Source organism: Gavia stellata, unplaced genomic scaffold (assembly GCF_030936135.1).
Source record: "Gavia stellata isolate bGavSte3 unplaced genomic scaffold, bGavSte3.hap2 HAP2_SCAFFOLD_324, whole genome shotgun sequence".
Taxonomy (NCBI): Eukaryota; Metazoa; Chordata; class Aves; order Gaviiformes; family Gaviidae; genus Gavia; species Gavia stellata.
Genome location: NW_026776565.1, coordinates 11,491 through 33,967, shown reverse-complemented (window position 1 = coordinate 33,967; position 22,477 = coordinate 11,491). Strand labels below are relative to the sequence as shown.

General features: G+C 65.7%; 1 protein-coding gene across 1 annotated transcript; it reads right to left on the bottom strand.

Annotated features, from left to right (window-relative positions):
- Positions 1-2,744: 2,744 nt before the first annotated feature.
- On the bottom strand, positions 2,745-21,867 carry LOC104255027 (myosin-7-like). Its single transcript, XM_059834695.1, is given in 52 exon segments — positions 2,745-2,765; positions 2,873-2,923; positions 2,926-3,009; positions 3,096-3,116; positions 3,118-3,192; positions 6,092-6,150; positions 6,153-6,366; positions 6,475-6,600; positions 6,778-6,981; positions 7,116-7,424; positions 7,507-7,631; positions 7,712-7,876; positions 7,947-7,988; positions 7,991-8,136; positions 8,402-8,598; positions 9,771-9,889; positions 9,993-10,119; positions 10,210-10,418; positions 10,421-10,598; positions 11,308-11,398; positions 11,509-11,654; positions 11,757-11,933; positions 12,682-12,924; positions 12,995-13,062; positions 13,065-13,122; positions 13,240-13,280; positions 13,283-13,365; positions 13,450-13,564; positions 13,567-13,585; positions 13,674-13,797; positions 13,888-14,011; positions 14,153-14,234; positions 14,338-14,405; positions 14,489-14,798; positions 14,912-15,082; positions 15,691-15,756; positions 15,758-15,829; positions 15,831-15,842; positions 15,947-16,035; positions 16,038-16,064; positions 16,164-16,302; positions 16,377-16,480; positions 16,600-16,701; positions 17,967-18,030; positions 18,147-18,239; positions 19,378-19,489; positions 19,759-19,778; positions 19,861-19,868; positions 19,919-20,073; positions 20,431-20,479; positions 20,482-20,593; positions 21,667-21,867. Coding segments are annotated over 52 exon segments (5,817 nt in total).
- Between the last annotated feature and the right edge of the window lie 610 nt (positions 21,868-22,477).

The following is a 22,477-nucleotide window of genomic DNA, read 5'->3' as shown; positions in this document are numbered from 1 at the left end:
TGAGGAGCTGTGCCCCATAGATCCCTGTGCCCCATGGATCCCCTGTGCCCCCATAGACCCCTCCCGGGTGCCTCACTGACCCCTTGGGTGCCCCACAGACCCCCTGGGTGCCCCATGGATCCCCTGTCCCCCATAGACCCCCCCGGGTGCCTCATAGCCTCCCAGTGCCCCACAGACCCCTCTGGTGCCCCTCAGAGCCCTTGGGTGCCCCATAGCTCCCCTGCCCCCCATAGAGCCCCTGCGCTCCATAGTCCCCCTGTGTGCCCCATAGACCCCCTGTGCCCCATAGCCCCACCAGATCCCTCTTCCCCACAGATCCCCTCTGCCCCATATCCCCTCTGTACCCTAGAGCCTCCCTGTGCCCCCCATAGCTCCCTCTGTGCCCCATAGCCCCGAGACCCCTTGTGTGCCCCATAACCCCCCTGTACCCCATAGCCCCCTGTGTGCCCCATAGACCCCCCATAGCCTCCTGGTGCCCCATAGCCCCCAGTGCACCCCATAGCCCCCCGGTGTGCCCCATAGACCCCCTGTGACCCAGAGCCCCCCTGCACACCCCATAGCCCCCCTCTGCCCCCCATAGCCCCTCCGTGCCCCCCACATCCACCCCACATCCTCCCACTGCCCCCCACACCCACCCTCTCTCTCTCTGCCCCACGCCGGCACCTACGGCAGCCCCACAGCCCCACGGCCTTTATAGGGCGCCGTGGGGTGGGAGGGGGGGAGGAGCATTCCTCGGGGAGGGGGCGGCTGACGAGGGAGTTCGGGGGGGGCAGCCCCCCCTTCCCCAGCCCCACGGCGTCTCTCCCGGGACCCAGGCGCCCGGGCCCCACATATCCACCCCACAGGATGAGCTATGGGGCAGAGCAAGGCTTGGCTGGAGCCCTTGTAGGGGTGGGATGTGGGGTGTCTATGGGGCCGGACCCCCGGGTCCCTTGTGTGGGGGGTGTCTATGGGGCCGGACCCCCGGGTCCCTTGTGTGTGGGGTGTCTATGGGGCAGGACCCCCCGGGTCCCTTGTGTGGGGGGTCTATGGGGCCGGACCCCCCAGGTCCCTTGTGTGTGGGGGTGTCTATGGGGCAGGACCCCCGGGTCCCTTGTGGGGGGGGGTGTCTATGGGGCCGGACCCCCGGGTCCCTTGTGTGGGGGTTGTCTATGGGGCCGGACCCCCGGCTCCCTTGTCTGTGGGGGGTGTCTATTGGGCCGGACCCCCCATGTCCCTTGTGTGTGGAGTGCCTATGGGGGCAGGACCCCCGGGTCCCTTGTGTGTGGGGTGTCTATGGTGCAGGACCCCCCGGGTCCCTTGTGTGTGGGGTATCTATGGGGCAGGACCCCCGGGTCCCCTTGTGTGGGAGGTATCTATGGGGCAGGACCCCCCGGGTCCCTTGTATGTGGGGTGTCTATGGGGCAGGACCCCCGGGTCCCTTGTGTGTGGGTGTCTATGGGGCAGGACCCCCGGGTCCCTTGTGTGTGGGGTGTCTATGGGGCAGGACCCCCGGGTCCCTGCGCAATGTCCCGTCACCGTGGGGTGGTGACAGCTCGTCCTCGCCAGGTCTATATCGGGGACATGGGGGGCGGGGGGTGCGTTCCCTCGCCGTGGGGCCGGCCGTGGGGCTGGCGGGGGAGCTGGCGGCCGTCCCTGAACACGGCGGCCCACTTTGTCATCGGGGAGGTGACAAGTGTCCCCACGAGGTGACACATTCCCGCGGGCGGGGGAGAGGGCCAGCCGGCTCCCCACCCCCCATTGTGCCCCACGGATCCCCCCTCTGCCCCCCAGAGCCCCCCAGAGCCCCATAGAGCCCCTATAGACACCCCGCAGAGCCCCATAGAGCCCCCCAGAGCCCCCCAGAGCCCCTATAGACACACCCCAGAGCCCCACAGAGCCCTACAGTGCCCCATAGAACACTGCAGAGCCCCATAGAGCCCCCCAGAGCCCCATAGAGCCCCTATAGAGCCCCGCAGAGCCTCTATAGACACCCCCCAGAGCCCCATAGAGCCCCTATAGACAGTCCCCAGAGCCCCCCAGAGCACCTATAGACACCCCCCCTCAGCCCCATAGAGCCCCTCAGAGCCCCTATAGGACACCCCCCCAGAGCCCCATAGAGCCCCTCTCGGGGTCCCCCCGGGGGGTCGGTCAGTGGCGCCAGGAGTGGGGGAGGGGTGGGGGGACAGATAGGGGGTGGGGGATGGGGAGGACTGTGGGGGAGGGGTGGGGGGTCGTGGGGGGAGGTGGGGGGATGTGGCGCATCTCTCCCCACAGGAGGCTGTGGGGACAGGGTGGGGCAAGCGGTGGCTGAGGTGTGCCGTGGGGCAGGTTGAGGTTGTGGGGCCCTGGGGGGCAGGTCGTGCTGCGCCGTGGGGCAGGTTGAGGTTGTGGGGCCCTGGGGGGCAGGTCGTGCTGCGCCGTGGGGCAGGTTGAGGTGCACCAGGGGCAGGTTGCAGAGCTCCATAGGCAGGTTGTGGTGCACTGTGGGGCAGATTGAGGTTGTGGGGCACTGTGGGTCACGTCATGTTGCGCTGTGGGGCGCTGGTCGGCCATCTTGTGTGGGGTCCAGCCATCCCGTGGTTGCGCACCGTGGGGCCGTTGGCGGCACGCCGTGGGGCACCCCCCGCCCCCCACGACACAGCCCCACACAATCCGCTGCTGCTCGATGCCTTTTATTGACCCACTGCAGTTGGGGGGCTGGGGGAGGGCGGTGTGTGGGGCACAGTTGGGGGTCCAGGGGGGCGGTTTGGGGGTCCGGAGCGTCACTCCTCGTTGAGTCCCTTCTGCTGGAGGAAGAGAAGACCGGGTGCGTGAGCCGCGCTGAGTGGGGCGGCCCGTGGGGCAGCCGTGGGGCGGCCGTGGGGCGGCCGTGGGGCGGGGGGAGTCCCACCTTGGCGCCCATGTCGCGGCTCTTGGCCCGCAGCTTGTTGACCTGGGACTCTCGGCCATGTCGGCGCGCTCCTCCGCCTCGTCCAGCTCGTGCTGCGCCTTGCGGAACTTGGCCAGGTTGGTGTTGGCCTGTTCCTCCTGGGGGGGGACAGAGGGAGGGAGGGACACGGCCTCAGTGGGGCTTGCCCCCCAAGCGCCCCGCCCCGTGCCGCCCCACGGCTCACCGCCTCCTCCGCCTGCCGCTTTGTAGGCCTTGACCTTCAGCTGGAGCTTGTCCACCAGCTCCTGCAGCCGCAGCAGGTTCTTGCGGTCCTCCTCCGCCTGTGGGGAGAGACGTGTGGGGCAGGACCGGACCCGCCCCGCTGTGGGTCAGCCCCCCGGCAGTGGGGGGAGAGCTGTGCCGCCAGGTCACCCCCTTGGGCCACCCACGGCCCTGTGGCCACCAGGTCAACCTCCTGGGTCACCCCTGTCCCCTGTGGCCACCAAGTCAACCTCCTGGGTCACCTCTGTCCCTGTGGCCACCAGGTCAACCTCCTGGGTCACCCCTGTCCCCATGGCCACCAGGTCAACCTGTGGGTCACCCCCTGTCCCTGTGGCCACCCAGGTCAACCTTCTTGGTCACCCTTCTCCCTGTGGCCACCAGGTCAACCTGTGGGTCACCCCTGTCCCCGTGGCCACCAGGTCAACCTGTGGAGTCACCACCTGTCCCCCGTGGCCACCAGGTCAACCTGGGGTCACACCATCCCTGTGGCCAACCAGGTCAAACCCTTTGGGTCACCCCTGTCCCCGTGGCCACCAGGTCAACCTGTGGGTCACCCCTGTCCCTGTGGCCACCAGGTCAACCTGTGGGTCACCTCTGTCCCCGTGGCCACCAAGTCAACCTGCTGGGTCACCCCTGTCCCCGTGGCCACCAAGTCAACCCCTTGGGGTCACTCCACGGCCCCGTGGCCACCAGGTCAACCCTCTTGGTCACCCCTCTGTCCCTGTGGCCACCAGGTCAACCTCCTGGGTCACCCCCTGTCCCCATGGCCACCAAGTCAACCCTCTGGGTCACCCCCATCCCCCGTGGCCACCAGGTCAACCTGTGGGTCACCCCTGTCCCCGTGGCCACCAAGTCAACCCTCTGGGTCACCCACGTCCCCATGGCCACCAGGTCAACCTGTGGGTCACCCCCGTCCCTGTGGCCACCAGGTCAACCTCCTGGGTCACCCCCTGTCCCTGTGGCCACCAAGTCAACCTCCTGGGTCACCCCTGTCCCTGTGGCCACCAGGTCAACCTCCTGGGTCACCCCCTGTCCCTGTGGCCACCAGGTCAACCTGGGTCACGCCATCCCTGTGGCCACCAGGTCAACCCTTTGGGTCACCCCTGTCCCCGTGGCCACCAGGTCAACCTGTGGGTCACCCCTGTCCCTGTGGCCACCAGGTCAACCTGTGGGTCACCCCTGTCCCCGTGGCCACCAATCAACCTGTGGGTCACCCCTGTCCCTGTGGCCACCAGGTCAACCTGTGGGTCACCCCTGTCCCCGTGGCCACCAAGTCAACCTGTGGGTCACCCCTGTCCCCGTGGCCACCAAGTCAACCCCTTGGGTCACTCACGGCCCCGTGGCCACCAGGTCAACCCTCTTGGTCACCCCTGTCCCTGTGGCCACCAGGTCAACCTCCTGGGTCACCCCTGTCCCTGTGGCCACCAAGTCAACCTCCTGGGTCACCTCTGTCCCTGTGGCCACCAGGTCAACCTCCTGGGTCACCCCTGTCCCCATGGCCACCAGGTCAACCTGTGGGTCACCCCTGTCCCCATGGCCACCAGGTCAACCCTCTGGGTCACCACTGTCCCCGTGGCCACCAGGTCAACCTGTGGGTCACCCCTGTCCCCGTGGCCACCAGGTCAACCTGTGGGTCACCCCTGTCCCCGTGGCCACCAGGTCAACCTGGGGGTCTACACCATCCCTGTGGCCACCAGGTCAACCCTTTGGGTCACTCACGGCCCCGTGGCCACCAGGTCAACCTGTGGGTCACCCCTGTCCCTGTGGCCACCAGGTCAACCTGTGGGTCACCCCTGTCCCCGTGGCCACCAAGTCAACCTGTGGGTCACCCCTGTCCCCGTGGCCACCAAGTCAACCCCTTGGGTCACTCACGGCCCCGTGGCCACCAGGTCAACCCTCTTGGTCACCCCTGTCCCTGTGGCCACCAGGTCAACCTCCTGGGTCACCCCTGTCCCCATGGCCACCAAGTCAACCCTCTGGGTCACCCCCATCCCCGTGGCCACCAGGTCAACCTGTGGGTCACCCCTGTCCCCGTGGCCACCAAGTCAACCCTCTGGGTCACCCACGTCCCCATGGCCACCAGGTCAACCTGTGGGTCACCCCCGTCCCTGTGGCCACCAGGTCAACCTCCTGGGTCACCCCTGTCCCTGTGGCCACCAAGTCAACCTCCTGGGTCACCCCTGTCCCTGTGGCCACCAGGTCAACCTCCTGGGTCACCCCTGTCCCTGTGGCCACCAGGTCAACCTGTGGGTCACCCCTGTCCCTGTGGCCACCAGGTCAACCTGTGGGTCACCCCTGTCCCCGTGGCCACCAAGTCAACCTGTGGGTCACCCCTGTCCCCGTGGCCACCAAGTCAACCCCTTGGGTCACTCACGGCCCCGTGGCCACCAGGTCAACCCTCTTGGTCACCCCTGTCCCTGTGGCCACCAGGTCAACCTCCTGGGTCACCCCTGTCCCCATGGCCACCAAGTCAACCCTCTGGGTCACCCCCATCCCCGTGGCCACCAGGTCAACCTGTGGGTCACCCCTGTCCCCGTGGCCACCAAGTCAACCCTCTGGGTCACCCACGTCCCCATGGCCACCAGGTCAACCTGTGGGTCACCCCCGTCCCTGTGGCCACCAGGTCAACCTCCTGGGTCACCCCTGTCCCCGTGGCCACCAAGTCAACCTGTGGCTCACCCCTGTCCCCGTGGCCACCAAGTCAACCCCTTGGGTCACTCACGGCCCCATGGCCACCAGGTCAACCTGTGCATCATCCTTGTCCCCATGGCCACCAGGTCAACCTCTTGGTCACCCCTGTCCCCATGGCCACCAAGTCAACCCTCTGGGTCACCCCCGTCCCCGTGGCCACCAGGTCAACCTCCTGGGTCACCCCCGTCCCCGTGGCCCCCGGCTCTGCCGACTTCGAGGCCGCGCCCCGGCTCCGGACGAAGCGGGGCCGGGCTGCGGCCGCCCCACCTGGTAGCTGAGCTCCTTGACGCGCCGCTCGGACTTGCGGAGGCCCTTGACGCTCTCGCGTTGCGCTTCTGCTCGGCCTCCAGCTCGTTCTCCAGCTCCCGCACGCGGGCCTCCAGCTTCTGCAGCTGCTTCTTGCCCCCCTTGAGGGCCAGCTGCTCGGCCTCGTCCAGCCGCAGCTGCAGGTCCTTGATGGTCTGCTCCATGTTCTTCTTCATCCGCTCCAGGTGGGCGCTGGTGTCCTGCTCCTTCTTCAGCTCCTCCGCCATCATGGCCGCCTGCCCCAGGAGAGGAGCCCTCAGCGCCGGAGGGCGGCCCCGGCCGGCTCTGCGCCCGCCGCCGCCGGCGGAAGGCGCCCCGGCTGCCGCTCCCGCCGCGGCACTCACGTCGGTGATGGCCTTCTTGGCCTTCTCCTCGGCGTTCCGGCACTCCTGGACGGCCTCTTCCACCTCCGCCTGCAGCTGGGAGACGTCGGCCTCCATCTTCTTCTTCTGGTTGATGAGGCTGGTGTTCTGGGGAGGGAGGCGGGGTCTCGGGAGGCGGCCGTGGGGCCTTCCTCCTCCCCGCGAGCCCTCCCGCCGCCTCCGCGGGCTCCGCAGGGAGGAGATCCCCGGCGGCTCCGTCCCGCCGCCTCTCCCGGCGGCGGCGGCGGAGGCGAGCTCTCCCCGGGGCGGGACGCGCGGCCTCACCTGCGAGTGGAGGAGCTGGACCCTCTCGCTGGCCTCGAGCAGCTCCTGCTCGGCCAACTTGCGGGCCCTCTCGCTCTGCTCCACCACCGCCCGCAGCTCCTCCAGCTCCGACTGCAGCAGGTTGGTCCTGCGCTCCACGAGGGCGACGTTCTCCTTCAGGTCCTCGTTGGCCCGCGCCACGTCGTCCAGCTGCAGCTGGGTGTCCTGCGGGGCAGCGCGGGGGGCAGAGGGCGAGCGGGGAGGGCGGGGAAGGGGGCGGGCGCCCACCCGACGGCCACCGCGGGGCGGTGGGCACGGCCACCCCCCGGCCTCTGGCGGGGCGGAGCCCCGGCGGGTACCTTGAGGCAGCCCTGCAAGGTCTTGACTTGCTTCTGGGCCTCGGCCGCCGCCCGGTTGGCGTGGCTGAGCTGGATCTCCATCTCGTTGAGGTCGCCCTCCATCTTCTTCTTCAGCCGCAGGGCCTCGTTGCGGCTCCGGGTCTCGGCGTCCAGCGAGGTCTGCAGCGAGTCCACCACCCGCAGGTGGTTGCGCTTGGCCTGCTCCGTCTCCTCCTCCTTCTCGGCCAGCTTGCGCTCGTAGTCCGCCTTGACCTGGTTGAACTCCAGCTGGGCCCGCAGGATCTTCCCCTCCTCGTGCTCCAGAGAGGCCTGGGGGGGACGGAGGGGACGCTGAGGCCCCCGGCGGGGGCCGGGAGAAGGCGGGGCCGCGTGGGGCCGCGCCCCGGCTCACCTCGGCCTCCTCCAGCGCGGCTTGCAGCTCCAGCTTCTCGGCGTCCAGCTGCTTCCGGACCTTCTCCAGCTCGTGGACGGTCTTGTGGCCGGCGCCCAGCTGCTCCGTCAGGTCCGCGATCTCCTCTGCGCGGGCGCGAGTCCCTCAGGCCCCGCGGCGGGGGGCGGGGAGCCGCGGGGCGGGCGGGGGAGGCCCCCGGCCTCACCTTGCAGGTTCTTGGTCTCCCTCTTGAAGGTCTCCAGGTGCTCGAGCGACTCCTCGTAGGCGTTCTTCAGCTTGAAGAGCTCGGTGCTGAGGGACCTGGCCTCCTTCTGCGACGCCTCCAGCTCCGTCTGCGACTCCTCGAACTTCTGCTTCCACTCGGACAAGACTGGGGCCGGGGCAGCAGTCACCCCGCTCCGCGCGGCCCCCTCCCTCCCCTCCCCTGCCCGCCCGCCCGCCCACCTTGTCGAAGTTCCTCTGCTTCTTGTCCAGGGCGGCGCGGCCGCGTTCGACCGCTCCAGGTCCGCCATCAGGTCCTCGATCTCGTTCTGCAGCCGGTGCTTGGTCTTCTCCAGGGAGGAGCACTTGGCGTTGACCGCCTCCACCGCCTCCTCGGCCTCCTGCAGCCGCTGGGCCAGCCGCTTCTTCCTGCCGCACGTGGGGGAACGACGTCTGACCCGGCAGCCCCCGCGTCCGTGGGTCGCCCCCAAGACAGAGGCGTTTGAGGGCGAGACGGTAGTAGCGCTCCGGAGGGTCTAGGTTACTCAACGCAGGTTCTAGGTCCCCAAACGGGGCTCTAGCTCTAGCAAGCGTGAGGAAGGCCACCGTCCTGGGTGGGAGGTGGGGAGCGGCAAGGCCGCGGGGGTCCCACCAGCCGTGGGAGAGCCCCGGCCTCCCTGGGGAGACGACTCACTTGGCCTCCTCCAGCTCCTCGGTGCGCTGGATGGCGTCCGTCTCGTACTTGGTCCTCCACTGCGCCACCTCGGAGTTGGCCTTGGAGAGCGACCGCTGGAGCTCGGCCTTGGCCTCCGTCTCCTCCTCGTACTGCTCCCGCAGCAGGTCGCAGTCGTGCCGGGCCGACTGCAGGGCGTGGGCCAGCGCGTTCTTGGCCTGGGGGGGGCGAGGAGAAGGTGGCACCGGGGGGTCCGTGTCACCCGGAGCCGTCTGGGGGTTCTCCAATGCAGTATGAGCCGGTCTTGATCGCCCCAGCCCAACCAGACCTTCCGCAGAGCAACCCAACCTCCTCTAGAGCAACCCAACCTTCCTTGGACCTCCTCAAGACCGACCCAACCTCCTCTAGAGCAACCCAACCTTCCTTGGACCTCCTCTAGACCAACCCAACCTCCTCAAGACCAACCCAGCCTCCTCTAGAGCAACCCAACCTTCTCTAGACCAACCCAACCTCCTCAAGATCAACCCAACCTCCTCTAGAGCAACCCAACCTTCCTTGGACCTCCTCAAGACCAACCCAACCTCCTCAAGACCGACCGAACCTTCCTTGGACCTCCTCTAGACCAACCCAACCTCCTCAAGACCAACCCAACCTCGTCAAGACCAACCCAACCTTCCTTGGACCTCCTCAAGACCAACCCAACCTCCTCAAGACCAACCCAACCTCGTCAAGACCAACCCAACCTTCCTTGGACCTCCTCTAGACCAACCCAACCTCCTCAAGACCAACCCAACCTCGTCAAGACCAACCCAACCTTCCTTGGACCTCCTCAAGACCAACCCAACCTCCTCAAGACCAACCCAACCTCCTCAAGACCAACCCAACCTTCCTTGGACCTCCTCAAGACCGACCCAACCTCCTCTAGAGCAACCCAACCTTCCTTGGACCTCCTCTAGACCAACCCGACCTCCTCTAGACCAAGCCAACCTTCCTTGGACCTCCTCAAGACCAACCCGACCTCCTCAAGACCAACCCAACCTTCTCTAGACCAACCCAACCTCCTCAAGACCAACCCAACCTCCTCTAGAGTAACCCAACCTCCTCAAGACCAACCCAACCTTCCTTGGACCTCTTCTAGACCAACCCAACTTCCTCAAGACCAACCCAACCTCCTCTAGTCCAACCCAACCACCCTCCTTGCTACCAACCAACCCTACTCAACCACCCTGAGACCCACCAAACTTCCTGAGGACCCTCAACTCGTTTTCTCCCGCCGCTGGGGCAGGCTCCGGCTGTGCCCCTCACTCCCAAACCAACCTCACCCTTGAGCTTGGGGGCGTCTTTCACCCCCCAACCTTCAGCCCCACCGCCCTCCCCACCGCAGCCCTACCTTGGCTTCTTCCTCCAGCTGCCTCTTGAGGTCCTCCAGCTGCTGGGTGTAGGTGAGTTTCCCTCGCGTCAGCTGGTTGATGAAGGCTTCCTTCTCCTCCAGCTGCCTGGAGAGCTCACCTGCGGGGCGGAAAGGGGGACAATCGCTCGACGGAGAGACCCCCAAAGCCGCCCCGCTGGGCACGGGGTGGGCGGTTGGGTTGGGGAAGAGCAAGGCCCTCACCGTTCTCCGTCTGGAGCTTGGCTCGTTGGGTGGTGAGGTCGTTGACCATGCGTTGAGCCTCCTCGGACTTGGTCCGGTGCTCGTTCATCTGGTCTTCCATGGTGCGGCACATCTTCTCCAGGTTGGCCTGGAGGCAGGAAGGGCGGGGAGGTGAAAGGAGGACGCGGGGAGAGCGATGGAAGGGTTGTCCCTTCGTGGTCGGAGACCCGTCTCCCACCTTGGCCTTGATCAGCTGCTCCGTGTTGGAGCCCAGGTCGTCCAGCTCCAGCTTGAGCTCGCTCTTCTCCTTCTCCAGCTTCTGCTTGACGCGCTGCAGGTTGTCGAGCTGCTCGCTGAGCTCGGCCACGCTGTCGGCGTGCTTCTTGCGCAGCGCGGCGGCCGTGGCCTCGTGCTGCAGCGTGGCCTCCTCCAGGTCCCGCCGCATCTCTGGAACTCCGCCTCCCGCTTCTTGTTGAGCTCGATCTGCACCGAGGTGGCGCCGCCCGCCTCCTCCAGCCGCTCGCTGATCTCCTCCAGCTCCCGCGACAGGTCCGAGCGCAGCTTCTCCACCTTGGCCCTGCCTGTCCGCTCCGCCTCCAGCTCCTCCTCCAGCTCCTCGATCCGCGCCTGCGGGCGGGACGGGGACACTGTCATCGGCCTTGGCTCCACCCAACTCATCCGCCCAACTCCACCCGTCTGGCTGGAGACTCTTCAACCCAACTCAACCCAACCAGATGGAGACCATTCAACTCAACTCAGTCCAACCCAACCAGCTGGAGACTCTCCAACCCAACCCAACCCAACTCAACTGGCTGGAGACCCTTCAAACTCAACCGGTTTTGAGCTCATGCGTCTCTCCTCAACCCAGTCAAGATTTGAGCTCTCCGGATCAACCCGACCTTCCCTGAGAGACTCCGTCCTATCAGATCACCCGGAGACTCTTCAACTCAACCAGTCTTGAGGACCTTCAGCTCGACCAACTCTTGAGCTGCCTGGATCAGACAGCTCGGCACAACCTTCTCCGAGGACACCCGAGTCGGCGTGATCCACCCCAGCCGGTCTCCTCACCTCAGCTGATCCCACCCAAGCAACCCCACCAGCCTTGAGGCCTCCAGAGCCATCGGTTCAGCTCACCCCACCCCAGAAGACAACTTTGGAGCCCAGGGGCATTTCTAGGAGATGGATGACAGGGAGGTTCTAGATCAAGGGACACGCCATGAGCTCCAGCCTCAGGGGGGTGGCACGTGGGTCTAGGTCCTTCTCAAAAGGTGGAAGAAGAAAAGGGGGAGGACCAGCTCCTCCTCCCGGTTGCCCCACGAGCTCAACCCCACCTCACCTGAAGCTCCTTCAGCTTCTTCTGGAGCTGGGCTGCCACTGCTTGCTCATCCTCGATTCTGGCATTGAGCGCGTTGAGCTCAAAGTCTTTCCTGGGGCGCGGGGGAGAAACGCCGCCCGTCACGCTCCCGGGTTCTCGGCCGAGGGCGGGATTATGGGTGCGGGATGACAGGGTGGGAGGGGGAGGTGGGCGCGGCCCTACTTTTTCAGCCTCTCCTCCAGCTGCTGCTTGTCGTTCTCCAGGTCCATGATGTTCTCCTGGGTCAGCTTCAAGTCGCCTTCCAGCTTCCTCTTGGCCCGTTCCAGGTCCATCCGGATCTTCTTCTCCTGCTCCAGGGAGCCTTCGAGCTGCGTGGGAAGGCAGAAAACGGGGCGAAACCTCAGGTGTGCACCATCTCCGCCCCAGGAAGCTCCTGGGCAGTGCCCGTGGTGGGACCGGCCCGCACTCACGTCGTCCACTTGCTGTTCCAGCTTGACCTTGGCCTTCGTCAGGGTGTTGACCTTGTCTTCCTCCGCCTGCAGGTCGTCCAGCGTTTGCTGGTGAGCTTCTTGCAGGGCCTTCTTCTCCTTCGTCAGCTTGGCGATGATCTCGTCCAGCCCGGCCATCTCCTCCGTGAGGTTCTTGACCTGCGGAAGGAGCAACGTCCGGCTCGGTGCCAGAGGTAGGACATGAGACAGGAGGTTGCTCTTGCTCTTGGTCAAGCTGGAGATGCAGGAGAACCCAACTGGCCTTGGGTCCTCTCCACCCAACCCAACCGGCCTTGGGTCTTCTCCACCCAACCCAACCGGCCTTGGGTCCTCTCCACCCAACCCAACTGGCCTTGGGTCTTCTCCACCCAACCCAACCGGCCTTGGGTCCTCTCCACCCAACCCAACCGGCCTTGGGGTCTTCTCCGCCCAACCCCACCGGCCTTGGGTCTTCTCCGCCCAACCCAACCGGCCTTGGGTCCTCTCCACCCAACCCAACTGGCCTTGGGTCCTCTCCACCCAACCCAACCGGCCTTGGGTCTTCTCCGCCCAACCCCACCGGCCTTGGGTCTTCTCCGCCCAACCCAACCGGCCTTGGGTCCTCTCCACCCAACCCAACTGGCCTTGGGTCCTCTCCACCCAACCCAACCGGCCTTGGGTCTTCTCCACCCAACCCAACCGGCCTTGGGTCTTCTCCACCCAACCCAACTGGTCTTGGGTCCTCTCCACCCAACCCAACTGGCCTTGGGTCTTCTCCGCCCAACCCCACTGGCCTTGGGTCTTCTCCACCCAACCCAACTGGTCTTGGGTCCTCTCCACCCAACCCAACCGGCCTTGGGTCTTCTCAAACCAGTTCAGGTTGGGTTGAGTCAATTGGCTTTGGGTCGAGGCCTCTCCCCACCCTCACCTTGTTCTCGGTGGCGTGTTTCTCCTTCTCCACCTTGGCCAAAGACAACTCCAGGTCGTCGATGTCCTTCTTCAGCTCCGAGCACTCGTCCTCCAGCTTCCTCTTCTTGGCCGTCAGCTCGGCGTTCATCTCCTCCTCGTCCTCCAGCCGCTCCGTCAGCTCCTTCACCTTGGCCTCCAGCTGGATCTTGTTCTTGATCAGCTGGTCGCAGCGCTCCTCCGCGTCGGCGAGGTTGTCTTGCTCCTGGAAGGGGGAAGTGGGTGGGAGGGTGAAGGACGGAGGAGGGAGGAGCTGGGGCATCTCCGGCACTCACGGCCTGCACTTGGAGCTGGAGGTCGTTCTTCTCCTGCAGCATGGAGACCATCTTCTCCTCCAGCTCCTCCGCCGGGCCTCCGACTTCTCCAGGGCCTCCTTCAGCCGCCCGAACTCCTCCTTCATGGTCTGCGGGAGGCACAAGGTCCCCTGTGAGTCTCGCCTCTTCCTCCGTCTGCCGCGTACCCCTCCGTCTCCCCGGCCGCCCACCCGCCATCCGGCCCATCCTCTCCGTCCCTGCCCCACCTGCATCTCCTTCTCGGTCTCGGCGCTCTTCAGCAAGGGCTGATCTTGAAGTAGAGCTTCATCCAGGGCCAGTTCTTCACCCCCATGAAGGCCCGGATGTTCCACTGGATCACCAGCAGCGAGTCCCTGGATGGGGGCACAGCAAGATGTGGGTCACCAGGGGCCTCCGCCCCCACGTGGACCCACCACCACCTCCACCCCACCACCCACCGGCGCTCCAGGATCTTCTTGAACTCCTGCCGGGAGAGGAAACCGCGGGCTTGGGCCTGCAAGCGGGTCATGATCCGGGCCAGGCGCTCGTCCCGCATCTCCTCCAGCAGCCCAGCAGCCCGGCCTTGAAGAAGACCTGGGGGAGGAAGGAGGTGGGTGAGGAGGGGCGGCGGGAAGGACGGACGCGCGGGCGGCGGGAGCAGGAGGAGACGCCGCGCCCTCACCTTGGTGTGCCCGAACTTGTACTGGTTGTGGTCGATGTCGAGGGAGCCCAGGAGCTTCTCGGCGCCCTTGCGGCTGTCGATGAACTGCCCCTCGGGGATGGCCGCCGGGTTGAGGATGCGGTAGCTGGGGGCCGGAGGGGAGGGGCCGCCCCAGGGTCAGCCCCGCCGGGGTTGCCCGCCCCCTGCCCGCCCCTTCCCCTCCCTCCCCGCCTACCGCTGGCGGAAGTCCCCGTAGAGGATGCGGTTGGGGAAGCCCTTGCGGCAGATGCGGATGCCCTCCAGCACCCCGTTGCAGCGGAGCTGGTGCATCACCAGGGGGTTGTCCATCACGCCTGGAGGGTGGGTCAGCACGACCGGCGGGTCAAGGCCTGCCCCACGGCGCTGCTCCCCACCGCCGCCATCAGCCGGGGACCACCGCCCTCCCGGGGTTTGGACCCCACCCCCTCGGATCGACCCCTGGGGATCGGCTCACCGGGGAGACTTGGTCTCGTTGGGGATGATGCAGCGGACGAAGTGGGGGTGGGTGGACCGCAGGTTGGTCATCAGCTTGTTGAGGTTCTCCTGGGGGATGGAGGAGGAGATGACGGAGGGAATGAAGACCCCCACCTGCCCCACCACGGGTTACCACCCCCTGGGGTCCACCGTGTAAACCCCGGACCCTCACCCGGTGCAGGGCGGAGACCGTCTGGAAGGAGGAACCTTTCTTCTTGGCCCCTTTCCCCTTCTCCACGGCTGTCGGAGAAGAAGAAAGGATGGAACGGGTCAAGGGTGGGGTGGGGAGAACCCCGGACCCTCGGGAAGGGGGTGCCCCTTACGCGCATCCGCCCCGGCGTAGTTGGCGAAGAGGTTGGCCAAGAGCTTGAGGGCCGACTTCTGGTAGAGCCCCACCACCGTCTCGTTGAGGGGGTCTTTGTTCTTCTGCAGCCACCCGATGATGTTGTAGTCCACCGTGCCGGCGTAGTGGATGAGGGCGAAGTGGGCCTCCGGCTTCCCCTTGATGTTTCGGGGCTTCCCGAAGTTGGCCGACTTGCCCAGGTGATTATCGAAGAGCTTGGCCTTGAAGGTCATGTCCGTGGCCTTGGGGAACATGCACTCCTCCTCCAGGATGGACATGATCCCCATGGGCTGGGGAGGAGAAGACCTCGTTGGCCGCGGAGGACACCGGGCGCGAGCCCCGGCGCGCTCCGGGTGGGAGGATCCTTCTCCGGAGCCCCCGCGGCCCCCGGGGGAGGCGGCACCTTCTCGATGAGGTCGATGCAGGCCTGGAGGTCCATGCCGAAGTCGATGAACTCCCACTCGATCCCCTCCTTCTTGTACTCCTCCTGCTCCAGCACGAACATGTGGTGGTTGAAGAACTGCTGCAGCTTCTCGTTGGTGAAGTTGATGCAGAGCTGCTCGAAGCTGTTGAACTGGGGAGGGAGAGCGGGACGGCCGGCGGGGTCAACGGCACGGCCGGCGGGGTCAACTGAACATCCAATGGGGTCAACGGGGTCAACAGAACACCCAATGGGGTCAAGAGAATGCCCAATGGGATCAACGGGGTCAACAGAACACCCAATGGGTCAAGAGAATGCCCAATGGGGTCAACAGAATGCCCAATGGGACCAACGGGGTCAACCAACACCCAACAGGGTCAAGAGAACACCCAGTGGGGTCAATGGGGTCAACAGAACACCAATGGGGTCAACAGAACGCCCAATGGGATCAATGGGGTCAACAGAACATAGAATGGGGTCAACACAACGCCTAATGGGGTCAATGGGGTCAACTCAACACCCAACGGGGTCAACAGAACACCCAGTGGGACCAACGGGGTCAATTGAACATCCAATGTGGTCAACGCAATGCCCAACGGGATCAACGGGGTCAACTCGACACCCAAGAGTGTCAACGCAACGCCCAATGGTATCGACAGGGTCAACCGAACGTGGAACGGGGTCAACGCAACGCCCAACGGGGTCAACGAGTCAACCCGACACCCAACGGGGCCAAGACAACGGGGTCAAGCGGGCCTCACGTCGAAGATCTCGAAGCCGGCGATGTCCAGCACGCCGATGAAGTACTGACGGGGCTGCTTGGTCTCCCAGCGAGTTGTTGATGCGGGTCACCATCCAGTTGAACATCTTCTCGTAGACGGCCTTGGCCAAGGCCCCCGACGGCGTAAATCACCTGGGGGGAGGGATGTCCCGCCGGTGAGAGGGGCGGGGCGGCTCCGGGTGGTTTCCTTGTGTGCCGCCGGCGGAATGAGGAGGTTTTGGGGACGTCCTCCTCACCTGTTGGACGTTCTGCCCCTTGGTGACGTACTCGTTGCCCACCTTCACCCGGGGGTGGCACAGCCCCTTGAGGAGGTCGGCCGAGTTCAGCCCATCAGATAGGCCGACTTGTCCGCCTCTGAGGAGCGGGAGGAGAAGAGGTGACGCCGGGGAACCGGCGGCTTCACCGCCCCACCACCACCCTTCCCGCCCCCTTCACCGCCCGGTTGGACCCCACCTTCGGTGCCGTCCGGCTCCGCCTGCTCCTCCCGTTGCTTCTGCTTGAACTTCATGTTGCCGAAGTGCATGATGGCGCCCGTCAGCTTGTAGATGAGTTCTTCTCCTCGGCGGTGAAGCCCAGGACGGTCGAAAGCGCTCTGTGGGGCAAAACCGTGGGTCAGGGGTCTCCCCGGTGCGCCCCCACCCACCGCCTGGTGGCCCCACAGCTCACGTCCGTGGCCAGGAGCTCCTCCCCGTCGTCGATGGACGGCACCGTGGTCTCTCCTTGGGAGATGAAGGCGTAGTCGTAGGGGTTGTTGGTCACCAGCATCATGTCTGCGAGGAGAAGACGGGGTTGGGAGAGGGGGGCGGGAAAAGGGGCGGGGTCAGGTGGCCACGGGCGGGGCGGGAAAAGGGGCGGGGTCAGGCAGCCACGGGCGGGGCGGGAGGGGGACTCACCAGCAGCTCCGGCTTCTTGTTGGAGAGGATCTGGTAGTAGATGTGGTAGTTCCTCTCGGCCTTCAGCTGGAAGATGACGCGGGACTTCTCCAGGAGGTCTGGGAGGGAGAGGAGGGGGAGGTTGGGGTGGGGAGATGGAGGTTGGGATGAGATGATGGAAGTTGGGATGGGGAGATGGAGGTTGGGGTGGGGAGATGGAGGATGATGAGATGGAGGATGAGGAGATGGACATAGAGGGTCAGATGGATGTGGGATGAGGAGATGGGCGTGGAGATGAATGGAGACGTGGGAGATGGAGACGTGGGAAGATGAAGACATGGGGAGATGGATGAGGAGATGGAGACAGGAGATGGAGACGTGGGAGATGGAGACATGGGGAGATGGAGACAGGAGATGGAGACGTGGGGCGATGGATGAGGAGATGGAGACAGGAGATGGATGGAGACATGGGGAGATGGAGACAGGAGATGGAGACGTGGGGCGATGGAGACATGGGTGATGGAGACGTGGGGCGATGGATGAGGAGATGGAGACAGGAGATGGACGGAGACGTGGGGAGATGGAGACGTGGGGCGATGGATTGAGACATGGGGAGATGGAGACAGGAGATGGAGACGTGGGGAGATGGAGATGTGGGAGATGGAGACAGGAGATTGATGGAGATGTGGGGAGATGGAGACATGGGGAGATGGATGGAGACGTGGGGCGATGGATGAGGAGATGGATGGAGACGTGGGGAGATGGAGACGTGGGGCGATGGATGAGGAGATGGAGACAGGAGATGGATGGAGACATGGGAGATGGAGACGTGGGGCGATGGATGAGGAGATGGAGACAGGAGATGGACGGAGACGTGGGGAGATGGAGACGTGGGGCGATGGATTGAGACATGGGGAGATGGAGACAGGAGATGGAGACGTGGGGAGATGGAGATGTGGGGAGATGGAGACAGGAGATTGATGGAGATGTGGGGAGATGGAGACATGGGGAGATGGATGGAGACGTGGGGCGATGGATGAGGAGATGGATGGAGACGTGGGGAGATGGAGACGTGGGGCGATGGATGAGGAGATGGAGACAGGAGATGGATGGAGACATGGGGAGATGGAGACGTGGGGCGATGGATCGAGACGTGGGGAGATGGAGACAGGAGATGGATGAGGAGACGGAGACGTGGGGAGACGGAGACGTGGGAGACGGAGACGTGGGGAGACGGGTGAGGACAGGAGGGGGGCGGAGGGCCCAAGGGGTGGCGGGGGAGGGTCGGATGGCAGGTGGGGTGGGGGGGGGGTGGGGGGCGGGGCCGGGGGCGGGGCGGGTGGACACCCCCCCCCCCCCGCTGGAGCCCTCCCCCCCCACTCACAGGTCTCGATGTCGGCCGACGCCAACTTCCCGGTGGCCCCGAAATGGATCCGGATGAACTTCCCCTGGGAGAGCGGCGGCGTGAGGCGGAGGCGGCCGCCCCCCCCGGCAGGCCCCGCCCCCCCCGGCAGGCCCCGCCCCCCCCGGCAGGCCCCGCCCCCCGGCCCCGCCCCGCACTCACGAATCGGGAGGAGTTGTCGTTGCGGACGGTCTTGGCGTTGCCGAAGGCCTCCAAGGCGGGGTTGGCCTGGATGATTTGGTCCTCCAGGGTGCCCTGGGGGGGCGGGACAAGGTGTGGGGCGGGGCTGGGCGTGGTCAGTGCTCGGGGGGGCGGGGCAAGGGGGGGTGGAGGGGGGGGGTGGGTGGGCAGAGGGGTCCGTGAAGGTCATGTGGGTGGGTGGGTGGTTGGGTGGTTGGGTGGGTGGGTGGTTGGGTGGGTGGTTGGGTGGGTGGGTCAGTGGTTGGGTGGGTGGTTGGGTGGGTGGGTGGGTGGGTGGGTCAGTGGTTGGGTGGGTGGTTGGGTGGGTGGTTGGTGGTTGGTTGGGTGGTTGGGTGGGTGGTTGGGTGGGTGGTTGGGTGGGTCACTGGTTGGGTGGGTGGTTGGTTGGTTGGGTGGTTGGTTGACTGGGTGGTTGGTTGGGTGGTTGGTTGGGTGGGTGGTTGGTTGGGTGGGTGGTTGGTTGAGTGGGTGGTTGGTTGGGCGGTTGGGTGGGTGGTTGGGTGGTTGGGTGGTGGGTGGGTGGTTGGGTGGGTGGGTCAGTGGTTGGGTGGGTGGTTGGTTGGGTGGGTGGTTGGTTGAGTGGGTGGTTGGTTGGGCGGTTGGGTCATTGTGCGGTTGGGTGGGTGGTTGGGTGGGTGGGTGGGTGGGTGGTTGGTGTTTGTGTGGTTGGGTGGTTGGGTGGGTGGGTCAGTGTTTGGGTGGGTGGTTGGGTCGTTGGGCGGTTGGGTGGTTGGGTGGGTGGGTGGTTGGTTGACTGGGTGTTGGTTGGGTGGGTGGTTGGGTGGGTGGTTGGGCGGTTGGGTGGGTGGTTGGGTGGGTGGGTCAGTGGTTGGGTGGGTGGTTGGGTGGGTGGGTGGGTGGGGTGGGTGGTTGGGTGGGTGGTTGGGTGGTTGGTTGGGTGGTGGGTGGTGGTGGTTGGTTGGTTGGGTGGGTGGTTGGGTGGGTGGTTGGGTGGGTGGTTGGGTGGTTGGGTGGGTGGTTGGGTGGTTGGGCGGTTGGGTGGTTGGGTGGGTGGTTGGGTGGTTGAGTGGTTGGGTGGGTGGCTGGGTGGCTGGGTCAGTGGTTGGGTGGGTGGTTGGGTGGGTGGTTGGGTGCATGGTTGGGCGGTTGGGTGGTTGGGTAGTTGGGTGGGTCAGTGGTTGGGTGGAAGAGCGGTGCCCCCCCCAGGGCGTGTCCCCCCCGGCCCCCTCACCTTTCCCGGGGCCCCCGTCTCCTTCTTGCCGCGGTCGCCGATGGCGGCGATGACAGCGAAGTACTGGATGACCCTCTTGGTGTTGACCGTCTTCCCCGCCCCGGATTCTCCGCTGGGGGCAGCCAATGAGAGCGAGGCCTAGGTGCTGGGGGGGCGGGGCTATGGTGCTGGGGCGGGGCCTCACCGGGAAGGGGGCGGGGCTCGCAGCAGATGGACCACAGACCTCCCCAGGCAAGCCCAGGTGGTGAGAAAGGGTTGGCCGTACCGGTGGGCGTGGCTCTGGGGTGGGGGATAGGGGAGGGGCTATGCAGCAGGTGGGCGTGGCAGGGCTGTGGGCGGGGCTAAGGCACTATTTGGCGGGGTGGGGGGGGTATCACTCACGTGATGAGGATGGACTGGTTCTCCCCGATCTGGTGGGGCGAGGAGGACGAGCGTTAGGGTCGGAACCCACCTTGGCTCTGCCCCCACCGCCTCCCGCCCCACATCGTCATCTCCCGCCCCCCAAAACCGCGGTCGGGGGGTCCCCGGGGGCGGTCCCTACCCGTCAGCATGTTCTGGTAGGCGTTGTCGGAGATGGAGAAGATGTGGGGCGGAGCTTCGCTCCGCTTCTTGCCCCGGTAGGCGGCCACCACCTCGGCGTTGTAGACGGGCAACCACTTGTAGGGGTTGACGGTGACGCAGAAGAGCCCGAGTAGTCTGGAGAAGGGGCGGGTGGGGGTCAGGGCCACCCCACCAGGAGGGGACATCCCGGTTCCAGGTGGCCCAAGGGGGGCTCGAGAAGGGGCATCCAGGTTCTAGGTGGCCCAAGGGGTCCAGGGATGGGACATCGTGGCTCTAGGTGGCCCCAAGGGGGCTGGAGAAGGGACATCCAGGTTCTAGGTGGCCCAAGGGGGTCTGGGACATCTTGGGTCGTGGTGGCCCAAGGGGGCTGGAGACAGAACGCCCCAGTTCTGGGTGGCCCAAGGGGTCTAGAGAAGCAAGGACATGTTGGCTCTAGGTGGCCCAGGGGGTCTGGAGAAGGCGTGTCCCGGTTCCAGGTGGGGTCTGGAGAACCTGAGGGGCTCCCGACTCACGTAGATCATCCAGGCGGCGTAGCGCTCCTCAGGTTGTAGAGGACGGCGGGCTCGTGGAGGAAGGTCAACATGGCCATGTCCTCGATCTTGTCGAACTTGGGGGGGTTCTGCTGCATGATCTGGTCCTCCTTCACCGTCACCGTCTGCTCGAGGAGGGGAGGGCGCCGTGGGGCGGGGGGGGCGGGCAGGGAGATGCCCCGCTTGGCCCCTCCCATAGGGCTGGGAGCTGGGGGTCTGGGTGTCCCTCGGGTTCTAGAGAAGGTGGGGTGGGCTCTGGGTGACCAGAAACTGGGGTGGGGTCTGGGTGTCCCTCGGGTTCTTGGGGGGGGGGTGGGGTTCTAGGTGTCCCTTAGGTTCTGGAGGAGGTGGGGTGGGATCTGGGTGACCAACGGGTGCTGGAGAAGCTGGGACGGGTCTGGGTGTCCCTTGGGCTCTCGAGAAGCTGGGGTGGGTTCTAGGTGTCCCTTGGATTCTAGGCGTCCCACAGGTTCTAGAGAAGCTGGGACAGGGTCTGGGTGTCCCTCGGGTTCTTGAGATGGGGATGTGGTTCTAGGTGTCCCTTGGGTCCTTGAGAAGGTGGGGTGGGGTCTGGGTGACCAATGGGTGCTGGAGAAGCTGGGGTGGGTTCTAGGTGTCCCTTGGGTTCTTGAGAAGCTGGGGTGGGATCTGGGTGACCAATGGGTGCTGGAGAAGCTGGGGCAGGTTCTAGGTGTCCCGTGGGTTCTGGAGGAGGTGGGGTGGGGTCTGGGTGACCAATGGGTGCTGGAGAAGCTGGGGCGGGTTCTAGGTGTCCCTTGGGTTCTTGAGAAGCTGGGGTGGGATCTGGGTGACCAATGGGTGCTGGAGAAGCTGGGGCAGGTTCTAGGTGTCCCTTGGGTTCTTGAGAAGCTGGGGTGGGATCTGGGTGACCAACGGGTGCTGGAGAAGCTGGGGCGGGTTCTAGGTGTCCCTTGGGTTTCTTGAGAAGCTGGGGTGGGATCTGGGTGACCAATGGGTGCTGGAGAAGCTGGGGCAGGTTCTAGGTGTCCCTTGGGTTCTTGAGAAGCTGGGGTGGGATCTGGGTGACCAACGGGTGCTGGAGAAGCTGGGGCGGGGTCTGGGCATCCCTCAGGCTCTCGGGACCGAGCTGGGTTCTAGGTGTCCCTCGGGTTCTGGAGACGCTGGGGCGGGTTCTAGGTGTCCCGCGGGTTCTAGGTGCGGGGGGGGCCGGCCCCACCTTGCCGTGCTCGGTCTGGGCGGTGACGGCGGGGCCCTCGCGGCCGACGATGGTGGCCTTGACGAACTCCTCCTTCTCGTCGGGGACGAAGATGTCCTTCTTCAGGTCGAAGGGGCGGGTCTGGGCGGCCAGGCGCTCCTTCTCCGACTTCCGCAGGTAGGGGGCGGCCTCCCCGAACTCGGCCATCTCCGCGTCGGGCATGGCGGCGCTGGGCGGGGCGGGGGGCTCAGCCCTCCCAGTTCCGCCCCAGTTCCGCCCCAGTTCCCCCCAGTTGGCCCCAACCCAAGTCCTTCCTTGGTGGTCCCACCATCTCCTGTTCTTCTCCAGTGCTCCCAGTTCCTCCCAGTTGGCCCAGTTCCTCCAGTTGACTCATCCCCATCCCAAATCCCTCCCCAGTCATCCCAGTTCCTTCCCAGTGCTCCCAGTTCCCCCCAGTTGGCCCCAACCCAAGTCCTTCCTTGGTGGTCCCACCACCTCCCGTTCTTCTCCAGTGCTCCAGTTCCTCCAAGGTGCTCCCAGTTCCTCCCAGTTGGCCCAGTTCCTCCCAGTTGACTCATCCCCATCCCAAATCCCTCCCCAGTCATCCCAGTTCCTTCCCAGTTCTCCCAGTTCCCCCCAGTTGCCCCAACCCAAGTCCTTCCTTGGTGGTCCCACCACCTCCCGTTCTTCTCCAGTGCTCCCAGTTCCTCCAAGGTGCTCCCAGTTCCTCCCAGTTGGCCCAGTTCCTCCCAGTTGACTCATCCCCATCCCAAATCCCTCCCCAGTCATCCCAGTTCCTTCCCAGTGCTCCCAGTTCCCCCCAGTTGGCCCC